The sequence below is a fragment of the Notolepis coatsorum genome (assembly GCF_963971535.1).
Source record: "Notolepis coatsorum genome assembly, chromosome: 2".
Lineage (NCBI taxonomy): Eukaryota > Metazoa > Chordata > Actinopteri > Aulopiformes > Paralepididae > Notolepis > Notolepis coatsorum.
The window spans coordinates 52,336,748-52,359,884 of record NC_140166.1 but is presented as its reverse complement, the minus strand read 5'-3'; the positions used below and the strand labels follow the sequence as shown (position 1 = coordinate 52,359,884).

Sequence of the window (23,137 nt, the reverse complement as noted above, 5' to 3'; positions counted from 1 at the left end):
ATGTGGAGAGTGTCGTGTAAAGAAATCAGGAAAAAGGGAGATGGAGAGAAAAATTTGACCAGAGGTCGAAAACATGCAATTAAAATCGATTAGTGGCCGCTACTGTTAAAAAAGGAGTCGCCCCAGTGTAACACACCTCACCGTGTTCGTTTTAGCCGTCCTTCCCAGACCTCGTCAACACAGTCCGCTCAACTTTTCCCTCCCGCAAAAACTCTGACGGATATTTATATAACAAGCTCAACGCTTACCTTTTTTTGTCGACAACCGTCAGAATTTCTACGGGAGAGGTCCGGAGCTGGCCGTGTGAGGGGGCCCGGCAGGGCGGTCTACAGGTCAAGGGTCACCAAATGTTGTGGAAAGGTTGTTTAACACAGCAGGAGACGATATTTCCAATTGTAACAAATAGGTAATTTATTTAAGAAAAGAAGTTCTTTAACAGCAAGAGCTATGGGTCAAAGATGATCGCCACAGCTTGAACAAAAACACTCTGTCCTGGATCCCTTTGCCTGTCCCTAAATCCCCTCTCAGTCCTGCCCCCATGACAGATATGATGACGTATCACATCATGTCAGATCTGACATGACGTACATTAAGATGATACGTAGATTTAACATCGGAGAGAGAGAGAACATGAGGAGAGATAAGCAAGATATGATATCCACACACGATATGATGTAAAACATTAAGAACATCGAAGAGAGAGTGAGATGTGTGTGTTTGTGTGTGTGTGTGTGTATGTGTGTGTGTCTGTGTGTGTGTGCGTCTGTGTACAGACGTGTGTATTGTATGTGTGTATTGTGACACAGGGAATGTGTGTGTGTGTCGGTGTGTATGTCTGTGCGACTGTGTGTGTCTGTGTCTGTGTGTGTGCTGTGTAACTGTGTGTGTCTGTGTGTGTGTGCTGTGTCTGTGTGTGTGCTGTGTATGTGTGTAAGAGAGAAAAGACACAAGATTAGAACACACGATATGATGTACTGAAATGTCCATCTGCTATCTTGAGGCTGTTTTAAGAACATCAGCCAGACTGTCGCCCTAGTGTCTTTGAGCCCTGCTAGTTGACCTATATTAAACTAGTCAAGACTAACCCCTTTCCTACCTCCACCCTCGTATACACATTTTCCCCAACACTACCCTGGGTAAATAAAGGTAACAAAAGAAAATGTAAAAAATAGATTTAACTGCGTTAATTATATTATCGCGCGATACTAGTATCGCGTTAACGCAGCACGGCCCAGCTCTAATATATATATATTAGGGCTGGGCGATATGGCCAAAAACGTTATCGCGATAAAATTATAAAATTATTTTCATATAATTCGATATCGATAATTATCGTCGATATAATTTCTGTCAAGTTTAATTAACTTCTTATGCCCGGCGCCGATGGACGGGCTATTAATAGACTTGTTTTGCTGCTGCGAATGTCTCGAGTTTAGGCCTGCCACGATAACACATTTTGCTGGGCGATTAATTGCCCGTGAAAATATCGCGATAAGCGATATTATTGCGACCGGTTAGAGAATTTTTTTTTGAGAAATGTATTTCCCAAAACTTTTATTTTGAAGCCCACCGCTCCGTCTTTTCCGGTGTTTTAGACTTTTATTTTGAAGCCCACCGACCGGACCGGAAGTATTGTTGTGATTATCCTAGCAGAACCTATGAGCCGACAACTTGTCTCGTCCGGTTCTGTGTTTTTGAGCTAATGATAAAACAAATATTGAGATTGTTGGTGAACAACTAACTTTAGGTTAGTTTTAACGTTAGCTACTAACGTTAGATGCAGCTACTACAGGCAATCAACGATGAGGAGGAAGCGTCAAAGCAGTATATAATAGAATAGCTGTGGTGCGTAGGCACTGCAGCACGACTCGAAACTACCTACTACGTTATAATAAATGAATTCATGTTTAACTTGTCCCCGTGTCCAGTCCTTTGACTAGCCCCACCCGTTCATTGTAAACAATGATGCATGTAATTGTATTAACGTTATTCTGTGTTGTAGCTATGCTATACGTTGTATTTCGTTTGTTAGCTATTTAGCTAATGTTGTTAGCATTGAATGAGAATCAACACTCGATCTTTCATCTTTATTTAGCAGTCCAGTTTCTCCGGGCAGCGTGTGGCTTTTTCCAAATCCAACAGTGCAAAAATGCGGAAGCATTCGTCACCGCACGCCACTACGGTAAAGCGCCTTTCTTTTCAGGCCCGCTTTGGGAGCTGTCGCGCGGAAATAGGCTGTCTATTGCCATTCTCTTTGACAAACTCTAACCTTAACCAGCTCCTTAACAGCGCCTAAACTTAACCGTTCTAACCTTAACCAACTCCGAAACAATGCCTAACCTTAACCTTAACCATGCCTAACCTTAACCATAGAAAGAATATTGCCATTCTCTTTGACAAACTCTAACCTTAACCAACTCCGAAACAATGCCTAACCTTAACCTTAACCTTAACCATGCCTAACCTTAACCGGCGAAAGAATACACGTTAAAAAAAAAATCACGTTAAAAAGAATATATTTGACGGGATTCGAACTCACCAGCAACTAGCTGAATGCGGAAGCATTTTTGCACAGTTGGATTTGGAAAAAGCAAAAGGCCTCCGGGCAGTAGCGAGTAACTACTTGGGTCTAAAAATAGCTAACGTTACACTATAAATAACGCTACTTGGTTAAAAGGAGCAACACTATTGAGAAATGTAGTTAAGCTATGTGGCGTTGCCCCACGGAGCTCCTGTGCTGTGCTCTGTAGTAAAGCCAGCGGCCCGCCTCCCAACACGGACAGTGACTGACAAGGGGCACTGGTTCCGCCTCATTAAAACAAACGCGCAAATAGCAATTAATCGCGCCCGTCAAAATCATTGCATTAATTTTAATTATCGCGGCAATTAATCGATTTATTGCTTATCGCGGCAGGCCTACTCGAGTTGATGTCGTCATCAGTCCGCGCACGTTAGCAGTTAGCCAGAGCAAACGGTGTATCCCATGACAATGTACTAACTATCACCCTAAAATACACCGTTGCAACGACGTCCACCGCATACCCCACACTACTCTAACCGTGACCTCAGAATTCATGCCACACACCCACTCGGCACGTAAACTATAAAATAGCGGTGTGCAAGCTAATTATCCTAGCCAGCCTTGTTTACTACCCAGAGGCAGAGGTAGCGGGTCTCCTTCACTGTCGCCATCTCCTTCACTGATTGGTTGTTAGCGCGTGTGCTCATATCCAAGCTTGGAAAATCGATATATCGAAACTTTGCGACCACGTTTCATGTTTATTTCGAGGAAATAATTTATCGCGATAGTTATCGTTATCGTTTTATCGCCCAGCCCTAATATATATATATTATATATATATAAATAAAGAATATCTGCTGATATATCAGAATAATCTACTCCCAAATATCGGTATGGGCCCCAAGAATCCAGTATCGGACGGGGGTCTAGTTCTTCCGGCTTCTTTCTCATCTCCACCAGCTTGTTCAGTTTGTTAGTGTCTCTTGAGTTACAATATTACTAGGTAGGTCGGGGTGTAAAGGTACGCGTATCCGTACGGAACCGAACCGCTTCAGTGTGTACACCGTACAGTACCGAACGGCTGTGTAGTGTACCGAACGAATACAACGGTATGTTAACCACTAACGACCACCCACAATCGTCACAATCGAATATAATTTATTTTTTTTATTTATTCTTTTACAAGTCGATTATTAATTTCAATATAGAATATTCGTTGACAGCCCTACAAGTACAATTAGTTACTGCACACTACATCACCCCTGAGTGGAACATGGAAAGCCAAACTTTCCCCCACTGTACCGAAAACCCGTACCGAACCTTGACTTCAAAACGGAGGTACGTACCGTACCGTGGTTTTTGTGTACCGTTACACCCCTATTACTAGGACAGTTGAATGAAATTGGTTCTTCTTAGGGATGTACCAATATCAACATTTTGACTGATAATAACCAATGATATAATTTCTGTACTTTTTTTTCCCAGTGATAGCTTGGTGCCAGCTTAGAAACAGATGCATGATCATAACTATAAGTGACTGCTCAGTGCGTGTGTTCACTGTTTCCCTGTTTAACGTTAAACTAGTGTGCAACCTTATACACTAAAATAAATAACTTATTTGGAACTTACTCTTGTGTTTGCTATTTTATTGAAATTACCTTTTTAAATGACAGCAAATGGCTTTCATGTTTTTACCTCCCACACAGCCGCCCTCCAGACCACCCTCTAGTTGAGACACAGCCCCCCTCCAGACCACCCTCTAGTTGAGAGACTCAGCCCCCCTCCAGACCACCCTCTAGTTGAGACTCAGCCCCCCTCCAGACCACCCTCTAGTTGAGACTCAGCCCCCCTCCAGACCACCCTCTAGTTGAGACTCAGCCCCCCTCCAGACCACCCTCTAGTTGAGAGACTCAGCCCCCCTCCAGACCACCCTCTAGTTGAGACACAGCCCCCCTCCAGACCACCCTCTAGTTGAGACTCAGCCCCCCTCCAGACCACCCTCTAGTTGAGACACAGCCCCCCTCCAGACCACCCTCTAGTTGAGACACAGCCCCCCTCCAGACCACCCTCTAGTTGAGAGACACAGCCCCCCTCCAGACCACCCTCTAGTTGAGACACAGCCCCCCTCCAGACCACCCTCTAGTTGAGACACAGCCCCCCTCCAGACCACCCTCTAGTTGAGAGAGACAGCCCCCCTCCAGACCACCCTCTAGTTGAGACACAGCCCCCCTCCAGACCACCCTCTAGTTGAGACACAGCCCCCCTCCAGACCACCCTCTAGTTGAGAGAGACAGCCCCCCCTCCAGACCACCCTCTAGTTGAGAGAGACACAGCCCCCCTCCAGACCACCCTCTAGTTGAGAGAGACACAGCACCCCTCCAGACCACCATCTAGTTGAGACACAGCCCCCCTCCAGAAACCACCCTCTAGTTGAGAGACACAGCCCCCCTCCAGAGACCACCCTCTAGTTGAGACTCAGCCCCCCTCCAGACCACCCTCTAGTTGAGACACAGCCCCCTCCAGACCACCCTCTAGTTGAGACACAGCCCCCCTCCAGACCACCCTCTAGTTGAGACACAGCCCCCCTCCAGACCACCCTCTAGTTGAGAGACACAGCCCCCCTCCAGACCACCCTCTAGTTGAGAGAGACACAGCCCCCCTCCAGACCACCCTCTAGTTGAGACTCAGCCCCCCTCCAGACTACCCTCTAGTTGAGACACAGCCCCCCTCCAGACCACCCTCTAGTTGAGACTCAGCCCCCCTCCAGACCACCCTCTAGTTGAGACTCAGCCCCCCTCCAGACCACCCTCTAGTTGAGACACAGCCCCCCTCCAGACCACCCTCTAGCTGAGACACAGCCCCCCTCCAGACCGCCCTCTAGTTGAGACTCAGCAGTCAGCACCCCTCCAGACCACCCTCTAGTAGAGCCATATGAAATCCGTTTTATTATTTTCCAAATTCCATTTTATTTTTTCCCAAATTCAGTTTTTTCCGTTTTAATATTTCAGAATTCTGTATTTTGCTTTTTATGCTCATTTTACCATCAGAAATAGTGTCTAATAAGTGGGAATGAATAAATGTCTACAATTGAATATGATATAACAGTCCATTTAATGTTTTTAAGTGCTGCAACTCAGAAATACAGTTACATTTTACACAATACTTTTCAAATAATATTGTGACAAAATAAAAATACACATTTCAAGTGTAAACAATAGATACAGCTAGCTACTACTGACATTATCACAATGTCAGTAGCTATAGCTATATCTATTTTATTGTGATGAAATATAGTAATGCATAATTTAGGCACCTTTAGTTTAGTTTATTTCGTTTATAAAGGACAGTGTATTTATAATGACAATCGTTTGCATTAAACAAATGAATTGAAAATGGGGGACCCTGATGTAAACAAGACGAAAGTCTTTCTCTGGTCTGCATCCCCTTAACAATTGTGTGTATTGAGCTGTACTGTATTGTACCCATTCTGCAATCTGTTAATAAAGTTTTCAATCAATCAATCAATCAACCAGATCTAGCAAGAAGCTATCATTTCCATCTATAGTCCTATGTACTGTAAAACGTTTCATAGCTATTTAAGTTTATTTCGATTATAAAGGGCAGTGTATAATGACTCGTTTGCATTAAACAAATGGATGGGTGCACTAGATTTAGCAAGAAGCGATCATGTCCTAACGTTATAGTAGCTATTTAATCACAATAGTGTCGCAAGTGTTTTTGTGGCTCCAGTCCACGGAACGTTGACAGAATTAGCAAAACACCTTATCGCCGGAGGCATAAAAGTCATTAGGATACTGCTCTGCTCTGAATTGAGGGCTTATTGGGGAATTTATTAGCTTCTTGACGATGTAAACACCGAAGCAGCGAGACGCTTGGGAGACTGCCTGTGTTGTGTGTAACCCGCTCTAGCGTCCGCCTCCCCGGTCGCGTGTGCACCAAGCGTTCCACCCAAAAACGGAATTTCAGTCCAGATTAGGCCAAATTCTGCAATATTCCACGTTTTGCAGTTGATTCCATTTTTATTGGTCAATTCCGCGATTCCGTCCGCGATTCCGTGAACGCGGATTTCATATGGCTCTACCCCAGGGGTGGGCAATTATTTTTCCCGGGGGGCCGAATGAGCAACTGAAAATATGTTGGGGGGCCGGGCCAAAATTCCAAACTCAATTATGCATAATATACATTTTATTTCTATATAAAAAGCAGTAAATGGCATTGTTTTGACCCCTGGTAAGAGTGTATGTTATTATTTGGCAATTAAAAGGTGAGGTTAGCTTTCAAAAATATCATTTATTCAAATAGAATTTATTTCCAAAATGATAAACAAAATGTGAAACATTAATAACAAAGGGCATTTTGAGTTTCATATACTATTGAAACAAGGATTTTCTTAGCTTTCTAAAGACATCACATCATCTTATAGCAAAAATAAACAAGACATGTCACTGAACTGTGTAAAGAAAAGTTTCCCAGTTTTGTAGCCTTTTTTACTTTACATGCCTATATTAAACATTTAATGTTTTCAGAACTGTGCAAAAAAAATAAAAAAAAATATCAAGTGTCCCATTTCACTTGTTATATTTCCACATTTTAGTGTTCTTCAGTTCTTTTTTTTTCATTCAGTGTGAGAAATCCAGTCTCTGTTGAGCTTTAACAAGTCCATCAAAGTCAGGTTGCATGTCTGAGGTGGAGATGCGAAGCACAGCTGCCAGATGTTCATCAGTGAGAGAGGGTCTGTACCTGGACTTGGTAAACGTCATGACTGAGAATGTCTGTTCACATATGTAGGTGGATCCAAAGAGAACCAACATCTTCTGAGCATGTCTCCTAAGCGTATACTGTGCGTGTGAACGTTGACATAAAAAAAAAAAAGAAAAAAAAGAAAAGAAAAAAAAAAATATTAAAAAAAATATTTTTTTTAATTTTTTTTTAATTTTTTTTATTATCGTGTAATCTTTCGCGGGCCGGTCAGAATCATCCCGCGGGCCGGATCCGGCCCGCGGGCCGTACAATGCCCAGGTCTGCTCTACCCTCTAGTTGAGAGACTCAGCCCCCCTCCAGACCACCCTCTAGTTGAGAGACTCATCCCCTAATCTGGAAGTGGATCATCCGGTACCGGTGGAAGTGGCAACAGCGGCGGCCACGGCACCTCCTCCTCTCACCCGCTCTCCAGTTTACTCAGGTTGGTAGGCGGCTAACGTTTTTATGTTATTTATTTATTTTTTTTTAATTTAGTTTATATTCCATGTCATTTTATTCCACCTTTTTTATTGTATTCTACCGTTCTTGTCTGTCGCACCAAAACGACCAAATCAAATTCCTTGTGTATGTGTAAAACTATATACTTGGCAACAATAAAGACCTTTCTGATTCTGGTTCTTCTGAGAAGCGGATGAATGGGGAGAAAGACCCTGTGAACAGCTTTGGACACTTCATGGGGATTCATTCAGGTCTCATTTTAAGCCATCTGTTGCCATTCTAGCTATAACGATTATATGGTTTAGCCACGTTTTGCTAGTATTGTGTTTACATCCATGATGCGACGTCCAAAACATGATTCCCCTGCTTCGCCAAAGAGCACCGTCACCAGTAGGAGCGCACTGGCAGTGAGAGATGCCTCTCTTTGTTGCCGTTAGCTCCTGCATACTACCTCCTGCATACTAGCTCCCCATGTCATGTGTAGCCTATATTTAAACCACCTGGTAGTCCTCCACACATTTTCTGCAACACAGTCCATGGGTTGGTTTATTCTTTTATTTTTGTGCCTAGACTCACTCAAGGCAATGGACATGCATGCAATGCTTTGTGTTTGTTTGTAAAGGGCTTCATCAAGTGCCCTTTCCACTTGAGTGTCCATAATATACTCTCATCACTGGGACGTTTGCCTGCACAACACAGATGTGACCATGATGCAGATTATTACAGTGGTCAGACTCTGCCCTGGGTGAACATATGCCTTTGTCACCAGCTTGGAGCTGGAATGCAAAACAACAAGTCTCTGACTTAACCTGCTAAACATGCTTGTTTATACAGTGTTTCTCCCCCCCCCCCCCCAACCACCTCCAATGTAAATTACCCAGTATGGTTGACAATATCCCAATGTACCCAACCCCCCCCCCCCACACAACCCCACCCAACCTCCTCCAATGTACAGTTTCTACGTCAAATGTATATACTCCCTTTTCTTGACTCCTTCTGTATCACAAACGGTACTGTATTTGCAAATCTGGTATGTCATAAATGTATAGATGTAGCAGTACTGAATATCTGTATGTCATGTATGTCATATATGTCCTGATGAATTGAAAATGGGGGACCCTGATGTAAACAAGACGAAAGTCTTTCTCTGGTCTGCATCCCCTTAACAATTGTGTGTATTGAGCTGTACTGTATTGTACCCATTCTGCAATCTGTTAATAAAGTTTTCAATCAATCAATCAATCCCTCCAGACCACCCTCTAGTTGAGACACAGCCCCCCTCCAGACCACCCTCTAGCTGAGAGACTCAGCCCCCCTCCAGACCCCTTTAACCTAGAAGCACTATACTATATTGAAAATGGGGGACCCCGATGTAAACAAGACGAAAGTCTTTCTCTGGTCTGCACCCCCTTAACAATTGTGTGTATTGAGCCGTACTGTATTGTACCCATTCTGCAATCTGTTAATAAAATGTTCAATCAATTCAATCAAAACCGGCATGATCCTTTTTAGATACCTTTACATACAGGTATACATATGTGTGTATATCCTGTACCTACTCTTACTAGTTATAGCACTGGCCTATATGACTTACCATAGTTTGTATACCTGTATCATTGTACATAATACTATAACTGTTGTGAAGGATCAGATTAAACCGAATATATATATTTATTTATGGATATATATTTAATAGTATTTGTATATCGTTTGATATCCCCTGTATATTCCTTGTACAATATGCACTGAATATCCCTTTAGTCTACTAAACAGCCCATAATAGTTTCATTCTACCATTGGACGAGAACCTGGCGCCAGCAGCCATACCCCCTAGGTTCAAGTTCAATCGTGCCGACCAACATGTCGTGGCAAGCCCGGTTCCGCGTAGGAATACGTCTGGCGAAATACGAATGCTACTATTTGTTCGCAGCGCATATATATATGGCGCAAGTAAAGTAGAGCTTTCTTTTAGTCCATTAGTTCTTTACCCTCCAACCTAGTAACAGACGCGAAGCCTCACCCACGACGCACGTGTGGTGCAGTAAGGCCTACTTGGCCTCAGAATAGGCATTGAGATATCGTGTGGATTAATAGTTGAATTGTCATAGTTTGGCACTATACCGTCGAGTTGGACGTATTTCTATTAAGCTAATAATAGTCTATTATGTATGGTGCATCGTTCGGTTAGAGTTATAAAGTGAGCAGCACCCCCATCGTTCCTGACGTTATCTGGAGTCTTAACCAGGCTGGGCAGACCACTTGTGGTGCTTGCATCCGAGGAGCTCCGGGCCAGGACGAGTGGACCTGTACATTGGATTACTTTACCCGGACGACGGCGAGCCTTCCACGGCTTGGATTATCTACATGCTTTGGGTGCTTTGATTATTCCATGGATAACGGCCAACACTGCTGAGTGTTGGAACTACCCCCCGGAGAGGAGTCCAGGTGAGACGGCGCTCTACACCAGTGAGGTCGCCTCACGTCTCTCCGTTGTGGACCGGCAGCTACCGTCCACCAGAGGGTCCAGCTGTATTCATCTGCGGACCGAGGTTCTGTGGGCATCGTGTTCAGGACTCTGAATTCTCCCAAGAAATCGTCGGCCAGATGGGATACCGCCAGCGGCTCTTCTAACCCCCCCCCTACTGTCTTACAACCAGCGGGACCCCCCCTTAGTGTATCCAGCTATAATCATTTAAGTACCATCGCTATAGTTCCCTAAAGAACCGGGTTGTATACTTACTCCCTGCGTAACCAGAGATTGGACATTCAATGTTGATTTACCTACGAATACTCATTTGCCATACAAGTGCATTTCAAATCATAAATGTCATCAAGTGAACGTTGTATATACCCTTTGCTATATAAAATATTCGATTTGTACATTTGTGTGGACTTCGTTTCATCAGGTGGGAAAGTGTTCATCATATCTATATCATGTACTGGATGGCCAGAAGTTAAAGTACAAGAGGTAGTGGTTTAATAATACCATACTTATCAATACAGTCAGGGAATTGTACCCCTCAGTTACAATAACACTGTACATACAACTGATCAATGTACAGTTCCCCCCCCCCACCCAACCTCCTCCAATGTACAGTTTCTTTTTTTGTATCACAAACAGTACTGTATTTGTAAATCTGGTATGTCATAAATGTATAGATGTAGCAGTACTGTCTATCTGTATGTCATGTATGTCATATAATATTATAACATATTATGTCCTGATGAATTGAAAATGGGGGACCCTGATGTAAACAAGACGAGAAGTCTTTCTCTGGTCTGCATCCCCTTAACAATTGTATTGAGCTGTACTGTACTGTACCCATTCTGCAATCTGTTAATACAATGTTCAATCGATCAATTACTGTTACTGGTCTGGGATTTAACGTTAACGACACACCACAACAAAGCGTTATTAACTGGGGTTTGGTGGTTAGCTGACGCTAGTAGCTAGTATCAGCTAGCAAACGATTACTAACTTATATCAGTTCACTTTGCGTTGGCAGTCTACCTTTTCTGGAAAGTTTCGGAACAATCCCTCCTTCGTCCATTATTATGATAATAATTCAGTGTTTCTTCGTCTTTAGGAGAAAAGGTCCTCCTACTTGTTCTGCTCGGTAGTTAGTGAGCGTTAGGAATAGGCAGCAATAGCTGGGAGCTGCAGCGAACTAGTTACAAACTCACCGCGGAAGGGACCGCCCTCGCCTCCCATTGGACCATTCGAATAATCCAAAAGCTGATTGGAGCAGATAAATGTAAACAATGCTCGCAGTAACTGCCAGACATACCATCACTAACCGTCTTTGACCTGATTGATTGATTGAATGAATGAATGAATGAAAACTTTATTAACAGATTGCAGAATGGGTACAGTGCAGTACAGCTCAATACATACAATTGTTAAGGGGATGCAGACCAGAGAAAGACTTTCGTCTTGTTTACACCAGGGTCCCCCATTTCCAATTCATCGTAACATATATGACATACATGACATACAGATAGACAGTACTGCTACATCTATACATTTATGACATACCAGATTTGCAATTACAGTACTGTATTTGTGATACAAAAAGAGTCCAGAAAGAAAAGAGTATATACATTAGGCGTAGAAACTGTACATTGGATTGGGTAGGTGGGGGTGGGACTGTACATTGGAGGTGGTTGGGGGGGGGGGGGGGGGGGTGGGTAGGAGTGGGGGGGGGGGGGGGGTTGGGTAGGAGGGGTGGGTGGGGACTGTACATTGGAGGTGGTTGGGTGGGTGGGGGGGGGGGGGGGGGTAGGAGGGGTGGGTGGGGGACACTGTACAACTGTACAAACAACACTGTACATTGGATTATTGACAGGACCATACTTGGTAATTTACTGTACATTGGCGGGGGTTGTGTTCGGACATTTACAGGGGCCAGTTTCGAGTTGCAGTCTCCCTTAGGTGTTTTTTTAGAGTGTTTTTGAAAGTGGGTAGTGATTCACATTCCTTTACAGCTTTGGGTAGGGCGTTCCACATTGATGTGGCATAATTGCGAAACGTGTTTAGTCCCTTGTTTGAGCCGAATCTGGGTTTAACATGATTTGTGGAGCTCCCTCTGGTGTTGTGATCGTGGTATTCACTGACCTTTGGGAAGTATTTAGTCATGTACATGGGTACCTTGGTCGTGTAGTGTATCTTGTAGACCAGGCCCATTGCAAGTTGCTGTACTCTGTCGTCTACTCTAAGCCATCCTAGGTTGTCAAAGTGGGCAGGGGTGAGGTGGGTTCTAGGAGTAAGGTCAAGCAGTAGTCTGACCAGTTTGTTTTGAGATGTTTGTAATTTTGTTTTTAGCGCCTTTGAGGTGCTTTGGTACCATGAGGTGCAAGCATAGTCGTAGTACCCTTGAATGAGTGCTCCTGCTAGAGTCTTCAGGGTATTCTTGTTTACCAGTGAGGAGATCCGGTACAAGAAACGAGTTCGTTGGTTGACTTTTTTTATTACATTGGATGCCATTTTGTCACAGGAAAGATTTGCCTCTAGGATGGAACCCAGGTAGGTAATATCTTCTTTCCTTGTGACAATATTGTCACCCACTGTAACTGAGAAGCCGTCGGTCTTGCTGAGTTTGTTATTTGAGCCGAAGAGAATGGACTCTGTTTTGCCCATGTGTAATGATAGTTTGTTATCAGCGAGCCATATGCAGATTTTGCTTAGTTCTGAGCTGAGGGTTTTTTCAACCTGTAATTTGTTCTTGTCAGAGACCAGCAGGGCTGAGTCGTCCGCAAACAGGAACAAGTTGCAGTCACAAGCTGACGACATGTCATTTGCATAAATTAGGAACAGTAGCGGACCTAGTATGCTTCCTTGTGGAACACCACAGTTTACTGTGAGGGGGGGGGATAGGGTACCGTTTACCTCCACCATCTGCTCTCTCCCCTCCAGGTAGGATTGCATCCAGCTCACTGATAGACTATCAAAACCAATTGCTTTTAGCTTGTCAATCAGAATGGTGTGATTGACAGTGTCGAAGGCCTTTTGTAGGTCCAGCATGACCATGCCGCAGTATTTGCCCGCGTCCACCTCTTGTTTGATGTGGTCGTTTAAATAGAGAAGGCATGTGTCAGTGGAGTGGGATGTTCTGAAGCCAGATTGGAATTCGTAGATTAGATTTTTTTCCGCAAGGTATTTTTCGACCTGTTCGTATACAATTTTTTCCATGACTTTCGAGATGGAGGTAAGGATAGAAACAGGGCGGTAGTTGCCTGGGTCTAATTTACTGCCTTTTTTGTGCAGAGGGGTCACTCTCGCAATTTTGAAGTCCTTGGGGACGTGTCCCTGTTTTATAGAGAGGTTTATTATGTGTGTGATGACTGGGGTGATGGCGGCTGCTGAGTCTCTGAGGAATTTGGAGGGGATGTTGTCATGGCCAGTGGCCTTGTTAGGTTGGAGGGCGCTCAGTTTTTTGAGTACCTCATCTGTTGTTACCATTTCCAGTTTGAAGTCGTCTTTGTGGACCCCTAGGTTTTTGTAGTAAGCTACTATGTGTTCTACCCCATAATGCCCTGAGTGGGAGGGTAGTTTGTTTACCAGTGTTGTGGCTATGTTTGTGAAGAAACTATTTAAGTAATTGGCTACATCCAGCTTTTCTGTGATGAGCGTGTTGTCCGTCTTTATGTTTATGTTTGAGAATCTGGTTTTAAGTTTTTTACTGCAGCCTAGTTGGTTATTGAGTAATTTCCAAAGTTCACGCGGTTTGTTTTTGTTTTCCTCGGTTTTGTCATTGATGAATTTTTTCTTTGCTGTTTTGATCATGGAGTTTACATCATTTCTTAGTCTGTTTCTTTCCAGTTTGAGTTCAGTCACGTGGGCTTGGAGTTCACTGCTCGTGCTTATGTTAAGCTTTGACTGACTTTTACGAAACTCAGAGCATTTTTTGTCTCTGGTTTTCATAGCGGTCAGTATTTCAGCGTGCATCCACGGCTCAGCGCGATTTTTTACCCTAGTGGTTCTTAGGGGGGCCATGTTGTTTAGTATCGTTGAAAATTTGGTTTTGAAGCCAAGCCATGTTTCTTCAACCAGTGTACCATTGAGTTCATCTGACCAGTCCAGACCCTCCAGTTCAAGGTTAAAGGCCTCGCTAGAGTAGGTTTTTAGGTCTCTAGATGTGACTGTTTTGTGACAGCCAGCCTTTTGTTTTAGCTTGATTGATTGATTGATTGATTGATTGATTGATTGATTGATTGATTGATTGATTGAAAATTGTATTAACAGATTGCAGAATGGGTACAATACAGTACAGCTCAATACAAACAACTGTTAAGGGGATGCAGACCAGAGAAAGACTTTCGTCTTGTTTACATCAGGGTCCCCCATTTTCAATTCATCATAAAGATTGATTGATTGATTGATTGATTGATTGATTGATTGATTGATTGATTGATTGAAAACTGTATTAACAGATTGCAGAATGGGTACAATACAGTACAGCTCAATAGGCCTACACACAATTGTTAAGGGGATGCAGACCAGAGAAAGACTTTCGTCTTGTTTACATCAGGGTCCCCCATTTTCAATTCATCATTATACACAACGACATACAGATAGACAGTACTGCTACATCTATACATTTATGATATACCAGATTTACAAATACAGTACTGTTTGTGATACCAAAATAGTCTAAAAAATAGAGTATATACATTTGACGTAGAAACTGTACATTGGAGGAGGTTGGTTGGGTGGGGTGGGGGGGGGGCTGTACATTGGAGGTGATTGGGTGGGGGGTGGGGTTGGGTAGGTGGGGTGGGGGAAACTGTACAACTGTACAAGCAAAATATGGAATATCGACAAAACCTTACTTTGTCCCAAGAAGAGGGTCTCGTGTATTATTGGGTTAGGACATTTACTGTACATTTACAGGGGCCAGTTTCGAATTGCAGTCTCCCGTAGGTGCTCTTTGAGAGTGGTTTTGAAAGTGGGTAGTGATTCACATTCCTTTACAGCTTTGGGTAGGGCGTTCCACATTGATGTGGCATAATTGCGAAACGTGTTTAGTCCCTTGTTTTATTTGAGACGAATCTGGGTTTAACATGATTTGTTGAGCTCCCTCTGGTGTTGTGGTCGTGGTATTCACTGACCTTTGGGAAGTATTTTGACATGTACATGGGTACCTTAGTCGTATAGTGTATCTTGTAGACCAGGCCCATTGCAAGTTGCTGTACTCTGTCGTCTACTCTAAGCCATCCTAGGTAGTCAAAGTGGGCAGGGGTGAGGTGGGTTCTAGGAGTAAGGTCAAGTAGTAGTCTGACCAGTTTGTTTTGTGATGTTTGTAATCTTGTTTTTGGGTAGGCAGGGGGGGGGGGGGGGACTGTACATTGGAGGGGGTTGGAAATATGCTGTTCATATGCTGCTCGTCATGCATACATATACAGATGTTTAGACAGAGACAAGAAAGGAATAAGCACTCAGTAGATAAGATCAGATAAATCAATGACAGTTTATTGCAATGAATGAAAAACAAGGTTAGTGGGCATCATTTCAAATAAATAAATTAATACATGTAATGATGCATAAATACATAAATAATATTTTTAAATGATTAATACAGTGACATGATACAGTTAGACAGTACAATAAAATACCAAGGGTGCTCACCAAACAATCAGCACAATGGTGCCATCTTGTGGTGAACTTAAACTATGTCAATACACCCAGTGCTAGCTAGCTGTACTTAGTACATAACAGTCAGACACTCTCTAAAAGCCTCTTTCTTTGCCCCACAGATAGTGGGGCAGTGCTTCCACCACCTGACAGTATTCTCATAGCCTCTAGCTTTGTCAGTGATGGAAGAAGTACACTGTTCCTTCACTTAAATAAATAATACAAATAAAAGTAATACGCAGATAAAATAGTACTCTGGTAAAAGTAAAAGTCCTTAATTTAAAATTCTACCTAAGTAAAAGTAGAAACATATTTTATATTGAATGTACTCAAGTATCAAAAGTAAAAGTACACAGTCATCTACATGATGTTTGTGTATTCCAGTCTCTGAGAGCATTCAACCCTCGAATCATTGACCTCTAAAGATATTTCCAGTTATGCTGTTCTGATTACGTCCTCTTGAAGTTGACGGGCTTCAAATTTGCAAGCACATTATGTTCATACATTTTTGCCATGTTTTCTATGCAAAATCCTTTTCTTAGTAAAAGTACAAAGGACAAGAGTAAAAGTACAAAGTTCCCCTACAATGTAAATACTTGAGTAAAGTACAAGTAGCCTACCTCTCTAAAATCGTACTTAAAAATACTTAGTTACTTTCCACCAGTGAGGTCTGGGTCTGTGGATGGTGAAGGTTTAGTTACTTTCCACCAGTGAGGTCTGGGTCTGTGGATGGTGAAGGTTTAGTTACTTTCCACCAGTGAGGTCTGGGTCTGTGGATGGTGAAGGTTTAGTTACTTTCCACCAGTGAGGTCTGGGTCTGTGGATGGTGACGGTTTAGTTACTTTCCACCAGTGAGGTCTGGGTCTGTGGATGGTGATGGTTTAGTTACTTTCCACCAGTGAGGTCTGGGTCTGTGGATGGTGACGGTTTAGTTACTTTCCACCAGTGAGGTCTGGGTCTGTGGATGGTGAAGGTTTAGTTACTTTCCACCAGTGAGGTCTGGGTCTGTGGATGGTGAAGGTTTAGTTACTTTCCACCAGTGAGGTCTGGGTCTGTGGATGGTGAAGGTTTAGTTACTTTCCACCAGTGAGGTCTGGGTCTGTGGATTGTGAAGGTTTAGTTACTTTCCACCAGTGAGGTCTGGGTCTGTGGATGGTGAAGGTTTAGTTACTTTCCACCAGTGAGGTCTGGGTCTGTGGATGGTGACGGTTTAGTTACTTTCCACCAGTGAGGTCTGGGTCTGTGGATGGTGACGGTTTAGTTACTTTCCACCAGTGAGGTCTGGGTCTGTGGATGGTGAAGGTTTAGTTACTTTCCACCAGTGAGGTCTGGGTCTGTGGATGGTGACGGTTTAGTTACTTTCCACCAGTGAGGTCTGGGTGTGTGGATGGTGACGGTTTAGTTACTTTCCACCAGTGAGGTCTGGGTGTGGATGGTGAAGGTCTTGTACGTGTTGGTGCTCTGCTGGGACACGGCCACAGGCTTGTTGTTGTCGGAGGACGTGCTGATGTACCAGTCCGGGTAGCGGGCGGACATGAGGGTGCTGGCGTCCACCCCTGTGTCCCGCCTGTAGAAGAGGAAGCGCACCCTGTCGCTGTCCCTGCTGATGCTCGTCAGCTGCTCCGTGTACTCCTGAGGAGAAGAGAGAAGGACACCGGGGTCAAAGGTCATTCATCACACTGAACCAAACCCAAGACCTGGCTAAGATAGGAAGTCTTAGGGGGGGCCGTTATGTGCCATGTCCTCTGTGTGCTCGGTTAGAATCAGTCGTTTCTTTCCGTTCCTGATGTGTTGATGATCAAGTAGGAGACACCTGGTCCATAGTTTCGCAACTATGCCACAACAATGTGGAACGCCCTACCCGCAGCCGTAAAGGAATGTGAATCCCTACCCTCCTTCAAAACCGCTGTCAAAGAGCACCTACGGGTGGCTGCAATTAGAAACTGGCCCCGGTAAATGTCAAAATACCCACCTCACCCAACCCCCTCTAATGTACATTTTCTTCCCCTTCTGATTGACATTTTTTTTATGATGTTCTCTCTTTCTTCATAGTACCGTATATTTGTATGTCTCTAATGTCTTGATGAATTGAAAATGGAGGACCCTTATGTAAACAAGACAAAAGTATTTTTATGGTCTTCATCCTCTTAGCAGTTGTTTGTATTGAACTGTACTGTATTGTACCCATTCTGCAATCTGTTAATAATAACGTTTTCAATCAATCAATCAGTCCTTGATTCTGCCTTTGATAAATCTGTCCCTGAAGCCATTTGTTTACCATTGGTTGTTAGGCCTCTATATACTGTATTTAGTAGGCTATCTATGCAAGACGTAGGCTGTATATTACACAGTGTTTGGTGTTACATTTACATACAGTCATTTAGCTGACGCTTTTATCCAAAGCGACTTACAAGTTTTATACGACAAGTCATCAGGAAGGGCACAACTCTATCAGCTGAGTAACAATGTTCATCAAAGTGTTGAGTGCTACAGTGTAGGTTAGTATATTAGGACAAGTGCATGACGGTAAGGTTAGTTAGGGTTCGATAAAAAAAAAACATTTTATAAAAAAAAATTAAATTCTTTTTTAAAATATTTTTTATTTACCTCCACGTTCAGGGTTGGCACGCCATCCTCCATGGAACAGGACAGGTAGAAGTTGGTACCCCTGATGCCCAGGGCCACAGGTCGGGCCCCGGCGCTGGGGGCCGCGCTCACATAGGTGGACATGTTCAGATGCACTGAGGAGAGGAGAGACGAGGAAGATTCAGATTCAGTTTTATTGTTGCATCTCGTCACATTTACAAACAAAAGGAGCAAAATTCTTGGGTCTCGCCCCCCCCGACCTACAGCAGTCAATAAAATACACAATAGAATACACACGAAAGAAAACACAATAAAAACCAGCATAGAATAGAAATACTTTTTTTTTTATTATAATAAAAATAGCATAATAATAATGATTTAAGAAAAAGTGACAGTGCTGAGAGTGGTGATATAAAAAGTGCAACAGTAGAATAAAATGTACATACAGTACTAAAAAATACTTAAAATACTACATACATAAAAACACGGAGTAAAATCATAGTTGTTTAGGTATTGTTCACAAGTCTGATGGCTTGGTGGTAGAATGAGTCCTTGAGCCTGCTGGACCTGGACCTTAGATCAACGTTAACAGAACTGAAAAAGTACTAAAATTTGTAATTTCGAGAATAAATAAAGGTTGATGATGACAATGACCACCCGAGACCTTGACATCTTTTTCTTTACCAGAGAGGTATACTTAACCCTTGCACTGCCACACTACCAAAACGGTTAACCCTTTCACTGCGGCAATACACAGAAGGTTAACCCTTCCACTGCCACACGACAGCCGGTCACCGGCGACCGTGGGTTGTGTGATAGTAAAGGGTTAACCTTCTGTCGTGTGGCAGTGAAAGGGTTCAAATAAACGGAGTTTTTCTCCTCAGCTAAAGCCAGAGTCCCTGAGCCAAATACTGAATGGAAATCTAGTCATAGAACTTGAATGGATAGAACAGCCAATCCTATTAAGACCTACATCCTTGAAGGGTGATTTGACAGATTTAACTTAATTTAACTACAACTTAAAATGGCTATGATGATACACTAGCATTCCTATCCATTCTTAGTTCTGTGATCCTAGTGGTCACTGGCACGCAGAACCCCCCCATGTCATGTAGGATGATGTCCGAAGCGGATTTTCCGAATGTTGATTTTTATCCTGAAGTCATTGCTAGGTAAGCTGCCCTTATATATATCTCCAGACTTCTGTCCTTTTATACTTATGCTTTTTTAATACCAGACGAGCAGCAAATGGGATGCTTTTAAATGTTCCTTTGATGCAGTCAGAGCTTGGTAAAGCTGCATTCTCCCACTATGCTCCCTTTTTATGGAATACGCTGCAGGGGGAAACTTTGTCTAGAGGCACTTCCTACTGTGAATGCTTTTATTAAAGGTATGCTACGACTAGCCCTTCACGAAACATGTAACTGTTTTACCTGATGCTATTGCTGATCTGATTATGCTTCTTGCCACTGCACAAATGGCCTTCTGAGTTTGTATTTGATTTGTATGTTTTTTGTTTAATGCCCTTGTTTTTATGTTGAAACTTTGTTCAGATCCTGTATCTCAATGGGACATTCCTGGATAAATAAAGGATAAATAATATATATTTTTTTTAAATATTATTACCTTTCCGGTCTGCGTTCCCCCCCTGGAGCAGCAAGGCGTGCAGCTGCATGGTCTCCTGCAGGAACACCCAGGCCCTCTCGTTGACGTCGGTCAAGGTGCACGGCACGGGAGACAGCTCCTCGTTCCTGGTGAAGGTTTGGACCGGCGGCTCGGCGAACACCTCCGACACAAGTTGCTCTGATGGGGGAAGAAAGAGTGAGACCACTAAGTTGAAGAGTAATTGAAGGGTTTCATTCCCATTTTTTTTTTTATATATTATAGACCACTTTCAGTAGAATTGACCTTAGTTCAAGCCACACCCTCTTTTCTTGATCCTCCGATCACGATTAACCCTTTCACTACCAAAGGGTTAACCCTTTCACTACGAGAATACAGAATGTTAACCCTTTCACTGCCACGCGACAAAGGGTTAACCCTTTCACTACCACACTACGGACGGTTAACCGTCTCTGTAGTGTGGTAGTGAAAGGGTTAACCTTCTGTAGTGTGGTTGTGAAAGGGTTAAGAAAAGACGGTGGGGCTTGAGATTGGTCCATTTCATTGCTAGGGGAACAGTTATCTAGTGTATTAGCCAGCGGTGCAGCAGGAACTTTGTGAATTGTGTATGCGTGTGTGTGAGTGTGTGTGTGAGTGTATGTGTGTGTGTGAGTGTATGTGAGTGTGTGTGTGTGTGTGTGTGTGTGTGTGTGTGTGTGTGTGTGTGTGTGTGTGTGTGTGTGTGTGTGTGTGTGTGTGTGTGTGTGTGTGTGTGTGTGTGTGTGTGTGTGTGTGAGTGTGTGAGTGTGTGTGAGTGTGTGAATGTGTGTGTGAGTGAGTGTGAGTGTGTGTGTGTATGTGTGTGTGTGTGAGTGTGTGAGTGTGTGAGTGTGTGTGTGAGTGAGTGTGTGTGTATGTGTGTGTGAGTGAGTGTGTATGTGTGTGTGTGTGAGTGAGTGAGTGTGTGTGTGAGTGAGTGAGTGAGTGTGTGTGTGAGTGAGTGTGTGTGCACACGTGTGGATGCTAACCTTCCACTACATTCTCCAGCAGGATGTTCAGCAGGTCCTCGTCTCTGAACTCTGACCCGCTGGCCTTGAACGTATCCATGGCGATGACCAGGTTGACCACACGCCTCATGGTCAGAGGATGCTGTGAGATCTCCAGGTTCAGTCCCTCGGGCATCTTGGAGCCGCTGCTCTTCTCGCCGCGAGAGATGATGCTCTGCAGAAGGGAAGAAGAAACAAAGGTTCAAGAGAAAACGTTGCGGGGGGGAGGGGGGGGGGGGCGTTCGTTCGGCGTTGTGTAACGTTGACCGTTCTAACCGGAAGCTTCTTGTATTTGTTGCTCACCTTCATCTGGCCGCATGTTGTAGACTCAAAGTCCATGGTTTCTGAGTGGTGCGATCTGAAAGACAACAAGCAGCGTTTATTTGTCACATACAATATATAAATAGTTTAAGTAAATAAAATCTAAAAACTAAGATCAGGTATAAGTAAGAAGTACAACTGAAGTATATTACAAACCGGTGTAGGGTTACAATATCAATGGTATAGATTGAAAAGTACAAAGGACATTTAATAATATAACCCCCCCACTTGTTAATGAATACTTCAATACTGCATAGAAAGCCCATTTACCTGTGTTGAAGTAAATAATCTGGTTTCACTGAGTGTCGCTGCTGTTTGTGTCGTCCAAGTAGTTCTTGTGTGACAATAGTTTTCTGACTGCTTTCGCCGACCTGGTGGGTATATATATACAGCCAGCCCAGGAGGAATTCCCCAGAGGAATTCAGGAAGTGAAAAGGATATTCTGCTCTGGTATTTGTTATTTCGCTGTGGTTGATGACGAAATACTGTACTGTACGTTTTTCAAAATGGACTCGCACTGTACATTTCATATTATTAGTTGCATTTGTAACATTTACCGTACCATATTTAATGACATACAAACGAACTCAAATAATAATAATAATATAAAGTAAAGGTGCAATAGGTGATCCAAATGTAAACAAACGAGTAGCCCCACCACCACCACGTTTTTATTGTCTAGCTGACAACTAGGGTGACCGGATGCAAAAAGTCCAAAAGCAGGACAACAGTAAGATTTTGGTCTGACAAAGTGGGACAGATAGATAATGTACATTTTTTGTATTAGAATAACTCGTCTTCACCAAATAGATAAAGGTTAAATCAAAATAAATACAAATTAAATACAGAATTATATCTCTCCACATTCATCTTGGCACTGGCAGCCGGCTTGTTACCACCTAACATCTGTTTTAAATATTCAAACTTTATCACTTGACAGGAATGTCTTGTGTTCGATAATTTTTTTTTGCTTCAAAAAGAGGGACATCCTCTCAATATGTGGGACGCGGTCTCAAATGGTGGGACAGTACAACCAAAAGGGGTTACAGTATAGCCCCAGCTAAGGACTAACACTAGACAACGGTTACAAATGCTGTATTTTGTCACTGTAAAAGGTTTGTAAAACACTAGACTAAAATACATGTTTTCTGCTTCATGAAAGTCCCCGTGACTCGTATGAATGTGTAGCATGTGACTGAATGTTGGTGGTGGTCGGAGGGGCCGTAGACGATGATTATTCGCCACGCTTCCGTGAGTCTGCCTCAGGGCAGCTCTGGCTGCAATTGTAGCTTACCACCACCGGTATGACTGTGTATGAACGAATAATGGACTCTGTGAAGCGCTCTGGGTGTCATGAAGAGCGCTATATAAATCCAAGTCATTATTATTATTATTATCAACAGATCAAACACCTTCAAGCATGCATCTAAGCATCATTAAAGGTGAATAATATAATAGTCATCTAATGATAATAAATCGCTTCATCCAAAACGCTTGACAATTTGTTCCTCACATTTTTACCCATTCACACACAGATGGCGGAGGCAACCATGCAAGGTGCCAACCTGCTCATCGGGGGTTAAGTGTCTTGCTCAAGGACACTTCGACACGCTGCCCGGGAGGAGTGGGAATCACTCTGTCGCCCCAGTATCCCAGATGGTGTAAGATAAACTTACACTGTGTCCTTTATGAAAAGGTTGGATGCCCTTC

The 23,137-nt window shown here is 43.2% G+C and overlaps 2 protein-coding genes across 2 annotated transcripts in view; both read right to left on the bottom strand.

The window, feature by feature from the left end:
* The window catches only part of ckap2l (cytoskeleton associated protein 2-like), an 81,124-nt gene extending 69,731 nt beyond the window's left edge, over positions 1–11,393 (bottom strand). The window contains exon 1 of the mRNA XM_084307995.1: positions 11,253–11,393. Within this exon, the coding sequence (XP_084164121.1) occupies positions 11,253–11,292 (40 nt within the window). The 5' untranslated portion in view covers positions 11,293–11,393. The remainder of the gene's footprint in view (positions 1–11,252) is intronic.
* Positions 11,394–16,711: 5,318 nt separating this feature from the next.
* On the bottom strand, positions 16,712–21,788 carry il1b (interleukin 1, beta). The gene is made up of 6 exons (XM_084307324.1): positions 21,698–21,788; positions 21,410–21,464; positions 21,089–21,281; positions 20,085–20,261; positions 18,480–18,613; positions 16,712–17,504 (listed from the first exon to the last, which is right to left on the bottom strand). The coding sequence occupies exons 2-6, from the start codon at positions 21,443–21,445 to the stop codon at positions 17,271–17,273; spliced, it is 774 nt and encodes a 257-aa protein (XP_084163450.1). The 5' UTR covers positions 21,446–21,464; positions 21,698–21,788; the 3' UTR covers positions 16,712–17,270.
* Positions 21,789–23,137: the final 1,349 nt, after the last annotated feature.

What these genes read in the sequence shown, in the direction of transcription:
- il1b (XM_084307324.1), bottom strand. Translation starts at nt 21,445, where the DNA reads ATGGACTTTGAGTCTACAACATGCGGCCAGATGAAG. An exon ending in GCTGGAGAATGTAGTGGAAG is followed by an intron (nt 20,262 to 21,088) that starts GTTAGCATCCAC and finishes TTCCCCCATCAG; the next exon opens with AGCAACTTGTGTCGGAGGTG. An exon ending in TGCCAACCCTGAACGTGGAG is followed by an intron (nt 17,505 to 18,479) that starts GTAAATAAAAAA and finishes TCTTCTCCTCAG; the next exon opens with GAGTACACGGAGCAGCTGAC.